The sequence below is a fragment of the Odontesthes bonariensis genome, chromosome 22 (genome assembly GCF_027942865.1).
Source record: "Odontesthes bonariensis isolate fOdoBon6 chromosome 22, fOdoBon6.hap1, whole genome shotgun sequence".
Taxonomy (NCBI): Eukaryota; Metazoa; Chordata; class Actinopteri; order Atheriniformes; family Atherinopsidae; genus Odontesthes; species Odontesthes bonariensis.
In genome coordinates, this window is record NC_134527.1 from 23,155,744 (window position 1) to 23,175,708 (window position 19,965).

The 19,965-nt window shown below is 39.3% G+C and overlaps 1 protein-coding gene across 2 annotated transcripts in view; it reads right to left on the reverse strand.

Moving 5' to 3' along the window:
* LOC142373232 (netrin receptor UNC5D-like) overlaps nt 1-19,515 on the reverse strand; it is a 232,900-nt gene extending 213,385 nt beyond the window's left edge. For both annotated transcript variants that reach the window (XM_075456393.1, XM_075456392.1), the window contains exon 1: nt 19,113-19,515. In XM_075456393.1, coding sequence (XP_075312508.1) covers nt 19,113-19,224 — 112 coding nt within the window. In that variant the 5' untranslated portion in view covers nt 19,225-19,515. The remainder of the gene's footprint in view (nt 1-19,112) is intronic.
* Between the last annotated feature and the right edge of the window lie 450 nt (nt 19,516-19,965).

The following is a 19,965-nucleotide window of genomic DNA, read 5'->3' on the forward strand; positions in this document are numbered from 1 at the left end:
TCTGCTGCATAATAGCTGGCATTCTCTACTTCTACATTCTAATTCATGGCAGGCTCATTTCAACCTGACATTTCAATTTCAGATGCTCTTACATTTCAGTGCTTTGAATATGGGTCTTGTCAGCACGTGTATGCTCTGGTTGGAGACCATGACAGGCAAACAATTCCAAGAATCATCCTGCAGCAATACTGTAGATATGCAGCCGACTATTGCATAGTGTATCACACCAATTTCAACAGTGACTTCAGACAGCAAAGTGATGTTGTTATAAAAGTAGGAGATGTAAACTGCAAAAGATAACACTGCTCTGAATGAAGGTTGATTGAATGTATAAAGACATTACTCTAGCTACCTAATAACTACAGTACATTCTAATTACAACTCCAACCTAAAAACTTTGGAAATCTGTGTAAATATACATAGAAACTGAATGCAATGATTTGCAAATCTCATTGCAGAAAATTAAATTCACAATAGAACATAGAAACTATATCAGTGCTGAAAGGGATACATCAATAAATTAATTCATGACTAAACATATTAGGAATTCATCTTGAATCTGATGGAGGCAACACAACTCAAAAAACTTGCGCCAGGGCCAATTTTACCAATTTTAAAAACAGTCTGTAAACATCCGGGAACTGAGACCAGTTGTTGGACCTTTGGCAGAGGAATGTTGTCTCATTCTTGCCTGATATAGGACTCTAGCGGCTCAACAGTCCTGGGTCTTTTTTGTTGTATTTTACGTTTCATGCCTTTAGTCTTGCCAATAGTTTTCAGTTAGTGAAAGGTCTGGACTGCAGGCCGTCAATCCAGTATCTGGACTCTGGATGTCTTGCTGAAATATTCAAGGCCTTCCCTGAAGAAGGACATTGTTTGGATGGGAGTGTATGTTGCTAAAACCTGTATGTACTTATCAGAGCTGATAAATGCATCTCCAGATGTGCAGGTTGGCAGTTGTACTATTGCAACCCCATACCATCAGAGATGCAGGCTTTTGAACTGAGCACGGATAGCAAGCTGGATGGTCCGTCTCCTCTTTAATCTGAAGGAAGCGGCATCCATTCGGTGCAAAAAAGAATTTCTAATTTCAATTTGTCTGACAACAAAACAGTTTTTAACTTTGCCTGATTTGGTTTTAAATGAGCTCAGACAGGCTAACGATGTTTCTGGATCATGTCCACCTATGATTACTTATTTGCATGAAAGAGCTTTAAACTGCATAACACTCCTAGTGGCCACTAGTACGAGTACCTGGTCATGCCTTTTGGTTTAACCAATGCCCCCGCTGTCTTTCAGGCTCTGGTTAATGATGTGCTGAGGGACATGCTCAATCGCTTCGTTTTCGTGTATCTCGATGATATCCTCATCTTCTCCAGGTCTAAGCAGGAGCATGTTACACATGCAGTGTTTCCCACACATAGACTAATTCGTGGCGGTGCGCCACAGATTAAACACCGGCCGCCACATATTGCGTTTCATTATTATTATTTTTTTTTAACGCTATTTTAAAAAATACTCGTATTCGTTCAGCTGCATTTCCTTGCTGCTCTCCCTCCGTCTCTCTGTCCCTCGCGTCTCTCTCGCATAGCCTACTCACACACACAGCCCCTCCCCTCCGTGCTTCCCTGGAAGTGTGGAAATTTGCTAGTCTCAGCGTCGCGTAGATTAGCTCAACCGAAAGAATTCACGAAAGGTTGGTATCACGTGCACCTTTATAAAATCACACATTAAAAAGTCCTATAAAAATATTTTATATTTTGAATACAATGTAGTCCCGTCCCGTCCCGACCCATAGCAAGCGATTACGCCTTCTTTATAAAGTTAACTAGTTGCAAGTTTGCCGTAAAAAAAAAAAAATGTAGTTGGGTTGTCGAGGTCTAAACACTAGCAGCTGTGAATCAAATAAAGTAGTTTTTTTAAACTCTTACACTGAATGTTTACTGCTTCAATCCAGATGAGTATTGAAAAATATTTTCCGCGATTGAAAAAGAGAAGTGCGTGTTGAGGATGATCGAGGACCAGCCTGAACCGGAGGTATCAGTCTGAAACAGAGCTGAACAGTCCGACCAGTGTAATTAGCTATGTTATTAATTTGTTTACAATGAAGATGTGAATATCTGCAGATAAGCCGGTGTCACACATCCTTACGTCCCCCATAATTTTCCTTGATGGAGAAATTATCCAGGTTCTTAACTCGCAACAGATCTCTGACAGTGAGGGGGTGGTATTTTGGAAAAAAATTCTGAAATGGGTTCTATGTGGTCTATTTAGTCTGTGTTATAACCCCCTTAATTTTCATTTAAGTAGAAATGGGTCTGGGTTCTTAAGGGTTAATACAATAAAGTTTTGTGTGACCAATTATTAACGAGGGAATTATTTTGAAGAATTTTAATTTTTTACATCTGTGGGAAACACTGACATGTGCGCCAGGTCCTACGGAGACTTCTGGAGAACCAGCTTTTCGTAAAAGCAGAAAAATGCGAGTTCCACGTCTCCAAGGTCTCTTTTCTGGGGTTCATTGTAGCTAAAGGTAGTATGCATATGGATCCTTCTAAGGTCAGAGCTGTGTCTGAGTGGCCCAGGCCAGAGACGAGGAAACAACTTCAACGTTTTTTGGGGTTTTGTACATTTCTATTGACCCATCCCACGTGACGTCACAACAAAAGCGTCAGCCATTTTGGACGTGAAAACAAGTAGTCTACCACAGCCAACAACGGAGGAGCGAGGAACATTCAAAGGAAAATATCGATTCGATCAGTAAGGTTTACATCATGCCGGCATATTGTTGCGCGCCTGGGTGTACCAACAGTCAGCAGACGAGGAAAGATTTGTCTTTTTACCGGATCCCCACTGACCTTGAGCGACGGAGAAGATGAGTCGCGGCGATCAATGGGAAAGACTGGCAACCTTCAGTATACCAGCGGTTGTGTAGTGACCACTTTGTTGGAGGTAAGTGTCGAATAAAGATATATAACATATACATATACATGCAAAATGAAGATAAAGCCTGAGAGGGATTTTCCAAGGCACACCAGATGATCTCTCACGGCACACTAGTGTTCCCCCGTGCCATTTCAGGGTTGCCTTTCTACTAGATAAAACATAACACAGCGCCTTTAGTAAAGCACTACGACTTTATCATTGTAATTCTTGTAATAGCAAGATTATAACACCGTGTCAACGGGTTTACATGTCGTTTATCCTGGTGAACAACGTTAAATGAAAAATGTAAACAAACCTTAGCTGTAAAAAGATGGTGCCCACCGGCTCCAGTGACGATCCAATGGTAAAAGGCAGGTCACATAGCCCGAAACAAAATATTTGTAGGCATCCAAACTCTTGTATGCCTTTAGATCCTTTCCCGTGTATGGCGATGGGTTTTTTACAACATAAATATAAAGGTCGTGGGGGCCGAAGTCGGGTAAAGACGAGGCGGTGGCATGCTGTCGGACGTCTGTAAACAGCCCTGGTGGAAGCAAGTACACGTCGTTTTCTAAACCTCCAATTTTCAGCTTCTCCAAATACCTCTCCCTCTGCTGACCCACTAAATGCCCGACCTCGCTGGATAGTGGAGTTTTTTTCTGCATCTTGTTCTTTCTTCTTTTATTCAATTTATTCAGACGGGCCAGAGAGTCTGGTTATCCACCAAGGACTTGCCTCTTCGGGTTGAATCCCGCAATCTGGCACCTCGCTTCATTGGTCCTTTCCCCATCTCCAGAGTCATCAATCCTGCTGCAGTTCGACTTTGCTTGCCGCGTCACATGAGGATCCATCCCACCTTTCATGTCTCCAAGGTCAAACCTGCTAACTGGTTCCCTCATCCAGACCCCCTCCTCCCCCCCGACTCGTCGACGGGGAGCCCTTGTATTCAGTTAACAGATTACTGGCGGTCCGCAAGAAGGGTAGGGGCCGTCAGTATTTGGTGGACTGGGTCGGCTACGGTCCTGAAGAACGGTCATGGGAGCCGGCTAGAAATGTCATGGACCCTTCGCTCATTGAGGATTTTCACCATCGCAACTCAGATCTGCCTGGTCCGTCCGGTGCCGTCCCTTGACGGGGGTGGGTACTGTCATGCTCACGGATTTATATTACATTTTCTGGACTCTATTCATTTCCTGTTTTATTTTGTTAACCGTTGTCATCCTTATTTCACTTCCTGTCAAGTTTCCCACCAGTCTCAGCCACACCTGGTGGCCATCAGTAATCATTCTCAGTACCATTTATACTCCTAGCTTTCCAGACCTTCCTTGCCAGATTGTCTAGGTTCCTGTGTTCCAAGCTCTCTAGCGTTCCAAGTGTATGTATGATCGTGTTTGACCTTTTTCCGGTGTTTTTTGACTCTGCTCTTGCCTTGCCCAGTTTGATACCTCTGCCAGTGGATTTTTGACTTCTTTTGACTCTGCCTCTGCCTACCCCTGCCTGTACTTTTGCCCCGCGGATTGCCTGTGTATGACCTTTATTAAATTGTGTTTGATCTCTGCACTTGAGTCTCCAAGCCTGTTCGTTACACAACTGTTTAGGAATTGGAGTTGATAGAAACACAAGAGAAAGGACTACATCTGTGGAATGAAAAACTTGGTTGATGAAACTTCAAGCTATGTTCAGAGGTTGTTTGAGAACAAATTTTCTCATGTTAACATGAAAACTGCATTATCCAGCTAGACAACATAGCTGTTTAATGAGTTAAATATTATACACGTTTTTATTAGTTTTGACGGCAATATTCTGTTCAGACTGCGGCTGCACAGAAACACAAGTTACTGAGATAAAGTCAACGTTGGTTTAGGTGTACTAATGGTGAAATTTAATTAAATTCTGCATGTACTGTATAAAAGAACTGTGGCGATTCATTGTAGAATCTTTATTGTTATTTAAAGTATGTGGTTGAATCAAGATGAAATGAGGCTGAAATAGGCACAGCTATTTATTGATTGTGCTGTCAGTAAGGTGAAACAAAAGTAGTGTTTAAACGAATGTAGACACATCGATGCAGAGAGAAGATGTTATCGGTCTTAATGACAAACGGGAGTCCTTGGCTGAAGGAGAACCTCATCAAAGTTACACATGCATAACCTTGTATCAGCGCTCAGAGAAAAAAAGAGAACATGTACCATTTTGGGGGAGATAATTATTTAAATACAACCATTAAAGCCATTAACTAGTGTCAATATGAAACAAAAGAGATTCCACAAAGTCTTTGAATGTAGATACAGTGTTTAACCCATATATTTTCACATTTTGTTTCCAAAATGCTTAATTCATCATGTTTAAATGTTATTCGGCAGCACATACAGAATTTTAGGTTCTTCATTAGTTTCCAATAAATATAAAACAAAAAATGAATGCGACGAAAAATTAACATCCATGAAGAAATGTAGTGATGGAGATATCAAAAACCACATCTGCTTGAAATTTTCAGAATAAAATTAGGATGCAAAGACTCTTGAGTTGCATCTCCCCCTGAAGCGACAGGCCTTTAACTCTTTCGGTGCCATTGACGTCTATAGACGTCAATTTAAAAAAAAAAACGTTGACTGCCAAAGACGTCTATAGACGTCAATTGCGTTTTTTAACGGAGCGGGCTGGGGGACAATCTAGCGGAGTTTGTCACTAAATCTAAGGCTTGTAAACACTAAACAGAGAATATACTGGCAAAATTACCCACAAGGTGGCAGCAGTGCCACTTTGCACAAAAAAAAGAAGCTTGTTTTCTCCGTTTTTTTGGTGAAACAGCTGTTTTTGGTGAAACCAACCTATGTTCTACTGTCTATTACTAAAGGACTGAAAATGGTAGAAACAAACTTTTTTTTCCTGATGAAAGCAGAGAGTCTTTTCTTTCGTTTGGTAATTTCGGTGTGTACATAGTCATAAGACACACTTTTCTGTGGGTCTTGGAAAATCAGTCAAAATACTGTAAAACACTTGGCAGTATGGGTGGCTCTGAACTGAAAATGGCTGGCAGCCAATGAGTTAATGTGAAGAATCATATGCACAGCTAACCATTATGATGACATGAACTCAACTAAATCAATGGTGACAATTGAGATTCCTGTGAAAACAACACTGACCAGAGGCTGAAAACGAACAACAGCAACAGCAGTGCGATGAACAATGATCTCTTTAAATGTTCAGGGTTACGTTAGGGTGGATGACGTGGAGCTGGAGAAAAAAATGGAATAAATAAAGACGTACATTATAAATAGAAAAATAGATCAACAGTGAGATTGAATGAACAGAAAAACTGTGATTTGACAGTTTAGCACCAAGTGGTGGAATAAGGAAAAAAGACGGAACATATACTAAAGAAAGACCCGAACAGATGACCAGCGTTTGCTGATTGTGGCTGAAAGCATATACAAGGTTATGTGGAGCTCCTGTAAAGGGTATGAAACAGCAGTCAAGCTGGGAGATGAACTTGCACAAATTGTTAAGTTAAGCTATGCCCTTTTATCAAACAAACTTGCTTCTCACTGCTGAATTAAAACAGAAAAAGGCAAACAAAAGATAAACAGCTGGAGAGAGAATCTCTGCAGGGATTCATTCTAAATACAGGTGTGCCTTATGCCCCATGATGATGACTCTTTCTGCTCAGCAAGATGCAGGTTTTTCAAGCCCAAACCACTAAAATGTCCTGAGTAAAGGACAGTTCAGTGCCTTCGACGTGGTTAAATCATGTGTCACAGGCATGATAGCGGCGGCAGAGAAGCAAATCCTAAAAGTTCAGAAGGGAAAACTGATAAGAACATAACAACAATACACTTGTTCATTTGTAGTTTCATGTAATTATAACTCTTGTTTAAGTTTTTGACTTTTATACAACTCGTTGCTACTAAGTTGGCACTGTTGCCAACTGGACCACTTTGTTGCTTGATTTAGCTACTTTTCAGACCGGTTCAGTGACTAAAAAAGAATAAAAAGATATGCTTTGGAACAAATCTAGATACAGTGTTTCCCGCAGCGCATTATAGTCAAGGCGGCCGCCTTAGCGAACTCGCACTGCCGCCTTGCCAACGTTCCCAAAAAAAAAATTTTTTTTATTTTTTTATTTTTTTTAAACCGAAGTAATAATGCTTTGCCAGGCTCAGACATTAAAGCTGCCGTCGGCAGGTTTTCAAAATTCCGAGTCTAAAGTCGGAAAATTCGAACTGATACAACTTTCAGGTCCCTCCCCCAACCTCTAACAAGCTCCGAATCGCCCCCCAAACCCCTCCCCCTCTGTGGACGAGGATGTGCACGTGAGTTCACACCAGTGTGAGCACACACAAGCTGGGGCAGACTCACGCTCAGCAGCGTGTGCACAAGCTGTGATTGACAGGTAGGATTCCTCCACCCTAACTTGATTGGTTAAAAACAGCCGGGAGCGCTCGGTTTTTGCAAGCATGATTACAGGCTTCAGAGGGAGCTACAGATTTCGTTATTTTTCCTAAACAGCCTATTTAATAAATATTCTACTTCCAGAATCCCATGACAGTTCAAGCTAATGACTAAAAAAAGGTTTCCGACCGCAGCTTTTAAAGACAGCATTGATAACATTGAATTGCGACACCTACTGGTTGTTAATGTAAATAGTTAATAATGTAAATAAAAAAGTGTTACAGCTCTTAAACAGCTTCGTTATTGCTCTAACAGCCCCCGTCCCATTCCAAGTTACCCCCCACCGGGCCAACGACTCACCACCTTGACTAAGCAATTTCCTGCGGGAAACACTGAGATACTTTTAGGACAAACATCACCAGTGTTGCCCAATAAAATTGACTTCTATCTCCTGCGGCTGGAGTCCATATAAGTGAAAAAACAGCAGCAGCATCTCTAAGCTGCTTATAAATATGCAGTCTTGTCCTTGCAAGGTGTTAAATGGCTGAGCACCAAGTTTGAGAAAATGTTACAGACATTCTGTCATCTCAAATTTTCTCTGTGAGTGATCAATGTACATGTAAGTAGGGATGCACTGATTTCAGCAGGTAACCAGCATTGGTCAATTTTCAGCTTGACTGGTAAAAAGCAGATCACACTGTCCAAATCTTTTTATGATCAACTAAAAGCACATAGATGCACATAGAAGCTCAGCCGTATACCCTCGCACACTAGCATAGCATGGCTTTGGCGTAGAAGTACATACCGAGTTAAAAAACTAGCAATTTCCTATATATGTCAAATATCTACTGAGATTTAACAGAAAATAAGAGTTTCCAAACACACCCCCGCTTCTTTTTTATGTCCCAAAATTTTGTATTGAACACAGGTGCACTTCATTTTAAGAGACTGAAGAAGAAAAAAAAAAAAGTCCATTTTTATATTTTGGGATGTGTAAAAAAGGAAGTAAAAACAAAAACAGAGAGAGACATGAAAATGTTAAGGACCCACAATCTGGTGTATAAAGGTGGGTGTAATGTAATTACTTGTCAGCTGGACTATTTCTTGTACAAATAACTCCTGTCCAGTAGCTTGGAGCAATTTACCTTTAGATTCCCAGTGAGAGAGTGAATTTTCTTTAACCTCATACCATTTTTGAGTAAATGTAAAAGTTGGATTCATAATGCACGTTTTATCGAGCCTGGCGACGCCATCCTACGTACATCCGCCCAAAGATTTTGGCTCCGCACATAGTCTGGCCCAATCCCCCTACCTCGGTTCGCTCAGTGTTTTGCCAATCAGCAAACAGTTGAGAGTGGTGACGCAGAACTCACGTGCGGAGTCCATTGTAGTCCATATAATTGTAGTTCAACCGCAGCGGAAATAAACATGGCGACGGAAGAAGAGACGCTAGAAGCTATCCATGAAGTTGTCTCAACTCTGGAGAGCATTACACAATTAAAACAAGAGCAAGAGGAATGCCTCGTCAATTTTGTTAGTGGCAAGGATGTCGTAGCTCTCCTTCCAACTGCCTTTGGGAAAAGTTTGATTTATCAAATGGTAATGAAAGCGGATGTGGGAAGCGTGATTCGCGAGCTAGAGCCTCGCGAGACTAAGCATGAACCTCGGAGCATAACTACGTCATTTCTAAACATTATGATTGGTTAAGGGAACTCCAATGAATTTAAGTTGCTGAGTAAGGTCCCACCCTCCATGGGAACGGATTCCTCTTGGGTTTTTCCAGACTGTTTGACGGAGTCAACAGTCGGCTTTCGCCCAGGCTACATTTTATCATGAACCCACTGTAAAAAAAAAAAAAAAAAAAAAAATGTTATGCTTACTGTCAATGATCAGCCTCGGAAATGTAAATCTATTAATTTATGTATAGATACATACATATCCTACATGTGAATATAGATGAAATCTTAAGACAGTCATTTTCTTCCACTTGTGTGCACTGCATAAAACTTTCTTAAAGCAGATCAGCAGCCCAAAAGTTAACATATCATTTTAATGGGACTCTTTTCAGTCACAATTTCTGACTCTCCTTGCCTTCTGGCAATGGAAACAGAACAAAAATGTGGAAAAAGAGCAGCTTTGATGGGAATTCATGTGTTATAAGAATAATTCAAATGTAAAATATATGTGAGAGATTAAGAGAGAAGCAAACAGATGTAGCGCTGGCACAGAGTAGGAGTAGTGAAAGGAATTTGAACTTTTCAGGAAGAAATTAATTAAGCAGTAAATCAGTAACTTCAACTAAATCAAAGTTAAGGGTGGGGTGGGCTGGGTGGGGGGTAGGGGATTCTTATCAACTCGGTTGAATAATTTCCTGTGATTTCAAATTGTATTTTCACTTTAAATGCATATCCCTAGCACAAGGCATAATGTAAACGTGACATGACGATGTCAAGAATAAATTTATCAGCAGATCAGGTCATTGAGGAGCATATTGCAATTTTTCTATCTAGGTTTAGGTACCTCTTATTGAAAAATGTTGGTAATATCTCTCCTGGCCAATTGAAAGAATGCACTTTGGATTGACTTCCCTTTTCAAACCCAGAGGTTTCAACATTCTTTGACAGAAGATGGATTGCATGAGCGCTTGATATCCAACTCGAATTTTATGGGTGTATAGATTTAAACAAAAGTCAGACTTTTCTTGAGGAGTAAATGCAGCAAAAATTGGCCTTTGTCTATGATATAGTCTTACTTTGACACAACACAATGTGCAAGTTATGGTGTTTGCCAGTTTATTTGTATGCATGTTAGCTTCACCTCTCAAAGGCAGTCTTTTTTAAGCTTATCTCTTTCTCTGTATTACAGAGGAGTACTTCTGAGGAAACAAAGAGGACATCTTTAAAAGCCTATAGAATTCCTTCTCCGTTTCATTTTATGAATAACAGAGCTTTGTTGGCTTTACAACATACCATTACACATGATTTCAGAGAAGTATTATGTTGGCTTCATATGCCGAGAGGGACTCCTAAACCCCATCCTGCATTTCTAACACTTGCAAAAGCACCAAAAAGCCACTGAGGAAAGAAATATAGCCAAGTGTAATCCTGTTCTGCAGCTTTTATCACTGGAATTTCTTGTTGGTAGAAGAGGAAGAGTGAACCTGACATAAAAGAAGAAGAACCACTCAAACAGCTTCCTAAGTATTAATCAGCCTCTTTACGTTATTGTCCACATTAAACACAAACAGTACAAAAACAAAGAAAGTAGAACAGAGATGATCACAATTAATCTTAAAAACAAAACACTAGGGAAAAGCATATATTCCAAAAATATCTCAGGTTTGTAATTAAGCATTTACCACCACTCCTTATACTTGTCTATAGTAGTAAAATGATGTCAAGGCACCATTTATTTTTTGAGAACAGCATATGCTTTGTGCTGTATGAAATATATATTGGTTCTGTAGCACACTTCCAATGAAGCTTAGTTTGTGCTGACCTCTTTGGGTTTCTAAAATGTAATTCTTTAGTTGTTTGTAAATAGATTTTACATTTATTTCCACCTGTACTTACACAAGAAAAAATGACTCCGCTAAGATAGGGAGGAATTTGATCAGCAGTACTGTCATTACACAGTTCAAATAGCAATATCCAGAAACCCAGTGAATACAAGATTACAATGTATTCGTCAAATCATGTGCTAAGGGAAGATTGGAAACAAACATCAACACTAAAGAAACATCAAATATCTATAGTTGCAGTCATTACAGGTAAAACCCATCCGTGAACCCCTCCTTTAGTTCTAAGTCATCAAATATGCATTTGCTTGTGATTACTGTTAAAATGAATTAATCAGGGAGAGCAGTGACAGGTGCTCGCTGTTACTGACAAATTGCAGTGGCAGTCACTGATAACATGAGCTACTTAGGAATTCTTCACCGTAACCTTCCTATGAGTCTTTAGCCCCCCCCCCCCCCCCCTGTGCTTTTTCTCCTCTCCATACATAGGCCTCCTTTCTCCTTCGGTCAGGTGAGTTGAAAAATGATACCAAAACCCAAACATTTGTCAGAGCAACAATACACTGAAAAAAATTACACCAAAAGGAATTGCAAGAGTAGAGTGGACAAAAAGGAAGGATGAAAGGACCGGGTGATTATAAAATAAATGCACTTTTGAGGAAACAGCAGCCCAACCCGTGGGTACAAACTGGAAGTTATGAGAGAAAGCACGAGCTTGTGAGAAAGGTGGGTGGAAAGCGTTTGGCATTGAGGTGAACAGTGTGTTGTTTGAACGTAGCATTTGTGGCTATGCCCTTGAGTAAGCCAGTGAGGCATTGAATGGTGCATTCGGGATGGGCAGTTATCTCCAAGGCTTTTCTTTCATTGTTATGAGAAAACACATGACAGCAATGCTAGGTCTTACTGAAGAGTAAGCTTCAAGGCTGAGGAGGAAAAGCTGGGAGGGAAAAATGCACCTAATGCGGAAACATTTGACACCACGTCCTTCATTCCACACCTTGGCATATGAAAGATATACAATAATACAAGTACATATAATGCGTGCATGGATTCAAACAACGTGGATAAATGATGCTGAATGGATAAAGCATGATTACTAGATGACAAATGTATGTCTTTGTTAATGTACACTCTTTTGTGGGGTTCTTTCCCCTTTTTTCACCTAACGAGACCCTGCTCACGTTTTAAAGTGGCTCTCCTAGTTAAGTTCTAGAGTGCTGTCACTTCACTGTCCAAGCAAATTGAAAATGGTGTTTAGATGTAAATGCAAGTTTGGTTAAACTAACTCTCACAAATCTAATACTGACTCTTTCACCTGTCCTTCCTCTTTCTTATGAACAAAGATCAGTTTACAGAGCACTCTATGTTGGAACAGTAGGAAACTTTCTTTAATGCAACAATTTTAATAACAACATTCTCAAAGTTAAACTTTCATTTACATAATTGTAATAACTCAAACTTATCAGTTTAATAGTTCTGAAGCAAGACCTTTGGAATTAGGATCAAACAGCTTGTGAACAATAAGACTTGTCAAATTTAGGAGGCTGCACTTAATTTTTCAATATGCCAGCAACACATTTAATCTACAATCCATGCTGCTATGTGTAGAATTAAAGTTACTGTGGTAAGTTCAAATCAGAAGTTCATGCAAATTAATCATATGGCAATAACAGGTTTTCACTGATTTATTTGAAACACTCTTTTTCTAGGGTAAGATTAAAAGGAAAGAAAGAAATAAAACAAAAAAGGAGACAGTAAGCATAAATACTAAAAAATAACCCTTCAAATGTTAAACCCTTGTAAGTACTGGGGTTTTGTTGCGATTTTTTTCTTGATATTGCTCGTAAAGCATGGAGTTTTATTCCAGTAAACCATTTTCTAATGCCTCATCTTAGGCTCATGTGCACAGAATAAAATATTAAAATCATCAATTGTCCAATAAACAGAGAAAAAAAATCAACAAGAATTGCATTTCAAGAACTGGATGGACACAAGATGGCTGAGTGAGAAATTTCACCCGCAGCCTTTACATTAGGTGCTACCATATTGAAGCATTTTGGCTTCCATTAAGATTTGAAAACTCTGCATTAATTATTAGGGGTGGGTATTGGCAAAGAAGTCACGATTCGATTCGAATCACGATTCACATGCCACGATGCGATACTATCACGATGCATCACGATACTTGAATTATTGCGATGCATTGCGATATTTTCACTGAACATACTTAAAAAAAAAATACAGCCATTATCAGTGGCTGACTGGCTGTGTATGATCTGGATAGTGTCTTCAATATATACATAACTCAAAGCAAATCAATTCATAACTGTATTTATTGAAACAACTTTTGGAGGTATTGCCATTAAAACAAATATTACTGGACACAAATATTACTATTACTGGACACACTCATCACAAAAAGTGCATAGGATTTATAAAACTTAAAATAACAAAATAGGGATGATCAGTACAGACAAAAAAAGTGCATAGGCTTTATAAAACTATGAATAAAATAAATATTGCAAACATCCCTTGCAGCGAAATGCATCAATTGCATGTGTCCTATCATTAAAGGCATAAAAAGACCCCCCCCAAAAAAAAGATACTTGGCGTCAATAATCGATGCAGTAGAACGCGAAAATTAGAATCGCAATGCATCGTCATGACGATTATTTTGCACACCCCTATTAATTATTTAGAATTGTAGAATGATTGAGTTATTTTACTGATACAGCATTACCCAAAAGAGCTTAATTGAAGCCATAGTCATTTGCAAAAGCAGGAACATGTAATGCTTGGCATGCTGGCACACAATCTAACTGTAATCCCACTGCAACTGTGCATTTTATCAGAGATGTCAGATACTGTCTCTTGAGCTCCAAATAAGAGCCTTCAATGAGCATTGCACATCAAAGGAGGAATATGGCTGGATTCCTGCTACTTTTGTCCATGATGTCTGTTTTCATTTAAAGCAAGTTTCCTGCTTGAAGCGTACTTCTCTTTTCCTGATGGTTCTTTTTCACTGCTGGGAAATATGTAAACTTCCAGTTGACTTGCCACATCTCTTTCATTCACTTTAATATTAAAAGAAATTGTAGATAGATTAATTATTGATTACTACAAATACTTTAATAGGGAAGTACCAAGTAGTCATACGATGAGGAAAAAAAAAAAAAGTGATTTAAAAAATAAAAACAAGATGCATCAAGACCCGTCAATCATGTTATGCTCGCATCACATCCCTCTGAATCATAATTTAATCATGAGATGCCTAAAAATTCCCATCTCCAAGAGTCGATTGGAAAATTTTGATATAAACATGTCCACCGAATGATGTCCTAAACTTATTCTGTACAACATAGATGTTTACACAAGAAATCTGTGACCGAAAACACAATTTCACCACGTTGTGCAGTTTAATGGTGACATCCAATTAAAACTGTGTACTGAACATCAACTGAAACCTACAACCTCAAACAAAAGATAGGTAACTAACTGTTAGAAAATGAATGGATTACAGTTCAATCAGTCTTACTTTTCCTGTAAACAATATGCATGAAAGCTGATTTATTGATGAGATTATAATGTCTCAATATTCAGTCAACAAAAAAAGAAAATAGCCCTTTGATTTCAACAGTGGCTGTTACCAAGCTAGACTGCCATGATACTGTATCATTGTAATGAGAGTGTTTATGAAATCAATTTCCCCTGAATAGCCTTCTCAGGAACATTAATACACATTTGATTTTGTAGCTCTACACATTTTCAGTGGATAACATTGCGTATCCCTCTTTGGCTGTGGATTAGCCACTTCCATTTGAATGTTGGAGAAGAGAAGATGGGTTTGATAGAGAAATGGGTTCCCTTTGAATAATATAACAGTGAAACTGGGCAATATGACCACCATGCAAGCTCTTAAGGAATAGAAACAACTGCAGATACCATTCCAGCTGGGCTCGTGAATTCATATCATGTGAACTGTCAGTTAAGTCAAAGCTGCAGCCTAAGAAAGATTGTGGCAGTCATTTTTTTGGGATAAATAAAACATGGCAGAGATTACTCCACTGCCCTTTATCCTCCACTCTCTTACTCTCCGTTTCTCTGAAGTTTTTTCACCTATATGCTCAGACCAGGATGCTTTTTAGCAGCAGGAGGGTACTCTGGGCTCCATGTGCTGCAGAACAAATCGTCAGCGACTAAGAGCTTGGTGAATGTGAGTCAACTAAAAGAAAATTTCTGTTACTAAAAATTCAATGATGTATTGTGCTATTACAAGAGGACTAGAGTGGTAAACCTTGATGATCTAAGGTTAATCTAAAACTCTTCATAAAGAATGACAAGCTGCTGCTGCTTCCATATTTGGATGAGACGGTTCAGGAGAGGCTGGCTTCATAACTTCACACTGTCACACCATGTATCTGATTTCACACTGACAAGCTAATACAGCCCATTAGGACCTAGCTTTTTTTGTTTGTTTGTCTTGTTTTTTTGTTCTTTTTCATATATATTCATGTTTAGAGATTTTTTTTTTTTTTTTTGACAAATTCAATCAATAGGTTCAAAAACAATTATGACACTCAATCAGCATCAAGTCTATCTATCAAAGCTAAATATATGTGAGATCTTAAAATGCGCCTGTAAATATCAAGTTTCCTTAAATAACATTTGTCCAAATATGTCTTTGGGAGAGTGCAACGAGGGTAACCATTGCCACAGTGTGGCACACTGATATATTTTCTTACAGATTTTATACAACAATGAAAGTTTTGGACACAGGAAAATAACCTCAACCGACTTCAGAGGTGGCTTCAGCTATATGGATGATACATTTTTTATAGGCTTTTTATATCGCGTTTTTTGCACATCCTATGGCCAGACATTACAGAAAAGCACAGATTTCTGTTAAACAAGGTAAAATAGACCTGTTATTCTCACCAGTAAGGTGTATTGTTGCGTACTAACAGCTCGTTGGGATTATCTCGGTGCCCTGAGTGTGCTAAGCTTCAAACGATGTGTTTATAGACAAGTGTTTAATCCTGTTTAACAATGCACCAAGCGAATAATCAGCAGTGACAGGTGACTGGCCAATCAGTCTCAGTTATATACCTCTGTATATAGTAGTATATATAACTTAAAGTCAGATTTACACACGAGCAGTAGAAAGGTTTGTGACATGCATGCAACAAAGACAGTAACATAGTACCAACACGCATTTACACACACATCATTAGTACTTCTGCTGTGAGTTATGATGACTAAAAGCTGGTAGTTTAATTGAATATATTGGTGAATTCATGCACAAGATAAGTTATACAAAGAGCACAGCACGACAGACAACAGCATTTCTCCCTGGATAATGAAGTGCACTACATGCAAATTAGATTCAAACTCTGTAGATCAATAAGTCAGTTACAAAATGTTAAAAAAACAAACAATGCCACTGTCCAAATATTGAAAGATAAACAGCAAGCTACAACCTAGTTTTCATCAAAGTGAGCTGCCGCCAGAAATAGACAACTAGCACTGGTCTGCATGTGCCGTGCTGGGAAAAACAAAGGCACAAGACCGAAAAGAGCAGTTAGTGTTTCCTCTACAATTCAAAGTCTTGGCTGCCAGGCAGGTGCAAATCTTTGCCACACCAAGAATAACACCGAATCATTCACTACTCCACTGCCTTATCATTTGTATTTAAAGAGCCTTTGTGCAGCTGGTGCTGCTCAGATACCAAGAAAAGAAAATATGTATTTATGTTATTTACCTAATTTATATGCAGTCTTGACATTTCAGCTCAGTGTGAGTTTTTTTGTCATTTGTATTTGTGTTAGTTTCTTTCCAGTCCTGTTGTCCTTTTTCACAGTGGCTGTGCGTCTGACGGGGTTTATCCAAGATGCAGGGAGACGGGTGACAATTCTAATCAAGTAGGCAAAATCTCGTCATGTTACTGTAAACAATCAGCACTTTCTAACAAGTTTGAATCCGTCTTAAACAAAGACGAGACAGATTTTAAATCCAAAAGTCTCAAAGAGTCAGTCTCAAAAGTGTTCAATCAGGAAACGGTGGAAAGATCACTACAGGGTCTGGTTCGGAGAAGTTGGTCCTTCCCAGAGCACCCTGAAAATGTTACGCTGAACTTCAACGCAAAACAAACAAAAAAGAAACATCTTACCTTGGGGAAACACTGAGTTGGATTATGTTCCAAACAGCGCTGTGCAGTACTTTAATGAGACAATTTCTCGATTGAGGTTAGGATTCTGTAATATGGTGCAGTTTGGAGCAATTACTTGATGGCCAATGCTTTGTTATGAATACACTGCTGGATTTTTTGTTCGAGAATATTTCAGAAGCTTGAATGAGCTAAAATCAGAATTGACTGGTCAGAACTGGACAGAAAAACTGTCAATGGCACATCTCTAGTCCCGTCCTTGTAAAACAAGGCATAGATTGAGACCCCTCGGTTACAGATAGGCTTGTAATTAGGGATGCTTCGATCAAATTGGCCATCAGTCATTATTGGCCAATATTCCTTTCCGAACAATGATAATAGAGGCCAGTCAGATGAACCGATACGATTTGGCAGGTAAAGTAATCCTGAAAATAAGGCAGATGGGGAGTAATACACATTCTAAACTGCAGCTGACAGGGAAATATCTTATTTTGATGGTCTCTGTTTAATGCATTGTTATGTTGATGTGCTGTCCGTGTTTCGCTTATCTTTTAAAATGTAATTTGTCTTATATCAGAAGAGAGGTTTGTTTCTTAAAGTTCAAGCCATTTCAAGTAACCAAGCAGAGGCTGCTGTGGTTACGTGAGGGTGGAACATTATGCAGATGTTGCATAGGAATAAATAAATGCTTGTCAGTTCATGACAATAAAAAAAAATACAATTTAAAAAAAATAAAAAATCAAATACCTAAAAAAAGTCCTGAGGACTATCCTGTATGGTGTCAAAATGTATGTTACTTTGAGTTTTTATTCCATTTTGCCCTATAACTTAGCCTTGCTTTTACATTCATTGTGTGTGTGTGTTTGTGTGTAGAACGGGTTTTCCTTTTCACATCGTTTCATGTTTGCATAATATATTTGACTGTTGACATCAATATCATTGCAAAACATAAATATTTATTTCAAAGCCTGAGTGGGAGTCATTTCCAACTTAGAAAAATATACCTATGCAGCCTATAAAAGTTACATTCTTTAAAATAAGAGAACATTCGCCTTTCATCCACTCACAACATTATTTTTCCTGCCAGGCACATTTCATTCCTTTTAAGCACCATGCAGCGTTTCACATGTAAATGTAGCCCCACTGTGGAAATGCTGCCTGTACAAATGCAATTTACAGCCAGTTTTGAAAGGTTATCTTCGGCGCCTTTCAGACTAACTTTAAGAAAATGACAAAAACCCTCCTGATCCTTACATGGAAAGTTGCCCTTAAGATACTTTTGCTTAATCTAATATTTATGCTATGCAAATTTCCAAGTCGAAGCTAATTTTAAAACTTAGGATGCAAAAATGAAAACCTTGGGGCCAGTTAACTAATTGACTTGCAAATGCATCTTTGTTACACTGCCATGTGAACAAAATGGATGTCAATAGGTCAGGACATATTCGCCATGAGAAAAATATTCATGGTGCTCTATATTTTCTGACCAGTATAAAACATTTGTAAATTCTCCATAAGATCTCAGTATCCTGTCTTTGTTATCAAGACAGACAGTTTTGCCATCAAGCAATTATCTCCATCCATCACCACGCTTTAAAGGAGAATAATAGCGTGAAACAATAGCCCACGCTATTGGCTATATGTGCGCAGAAAACAGGCACGCTACCTCTCCGAACCTACTCGTTTGCAGGGCTTTTTTTTTTTTTTTTTTAATGCATTGAAAGTTGCTCTTTGTCTTGAGAGGGAATAACATGCCGTAACATCTTCAGCGGAATTCTTACTCGTACTCAACTTCATTTTGAAACATTCAAACACCAACATTAAAACACTCAAACCAATTACACACCTGCCGGTAGTGCGCACACATGTAAAAAACTTAGAATACATTTCAGTTGTGATGAGAACACGTCTTACTTTTTTTCAGTCAGTCACGCGCAAACATAAACCGTTACCAGCAGTCGGAATATCACTTTAGAAAATCCAGACTAACTACATTCACCGCTTCGGGCACAGTTTCTCCAGGCACACACACCTTAGGTCGAGTTTAAACTCGAAAAAATAAGCTTCTGTGGGGCTCTCAGTGCTTATTAAGAAGTGTATCGACGCCGCTCTTACCTCGAGCTAACGTGGCCGGGACTTGCGAACCGAGGACCACGAGGAGGGAAAAACTCAAGTAGCATCCTCCCGAAAACTGTCCCATCTCTGTCCTGCTCGTCTTCCTCCCCATCGGGTCTGGGGGCACCTGCCGCGGGTCTCGAGCATTTGTCGCGTGCTCGAGTCTTCTCCAAACACGTCTCCGTGTCCTGGCAAAGGCTTTGTCCAGATGTCCGGCTGCTGAAAGAGCCGACACCTCACCTCACGGAATCGCAGTGAGGTGAGGGAAAGAGATGGAAAGTGGTGCGGAGCACCAAGCTGTCGACACTCAGCGGCGCGAGAGTGGAATAATTACAGAGCGCGCTCCAGCCGGCAGCTTTTGAGCTTTCGGAGGGAGAAAAGGAGCGAGCGAGGCAGAGTGAGTGAGAGAGGTCGTGTTCCAACCCCAGTGGACCTGTTGAGAAATGACAAAAACGTGTGTCAGAGCGCACGCGCGGGCGTTTGTTTGAGCGCAGATGAAGGAGCTATGCTTTTTCAGTTATCTGTCTTTTTAATTCACACTCGCAGCTACTTTCAAACATATTTTCAAAACGATGTGGTCACTAAAAGCTACCCCGCCGTCTTGGGGCTCTAGCTTCAGGAAAATTATGTTTTTTTTTTCTCTAATTAATGTCTATCTGCAGCTTTTGAGCACATTCTGATTGATGTTCTTTGTCAATTAAGCAGACATTATTTCAGTAAAACGAAGCTAAGGCTGCGAGATGCTTTAATTCATCTTATATTGCTGTGATTAGCGAATTTCTTTCTCTTTTATATGAAGAGTGTTTAATGAAATATTCATATCCTCTACTTAAGCCAAAGTAACATTAAACAT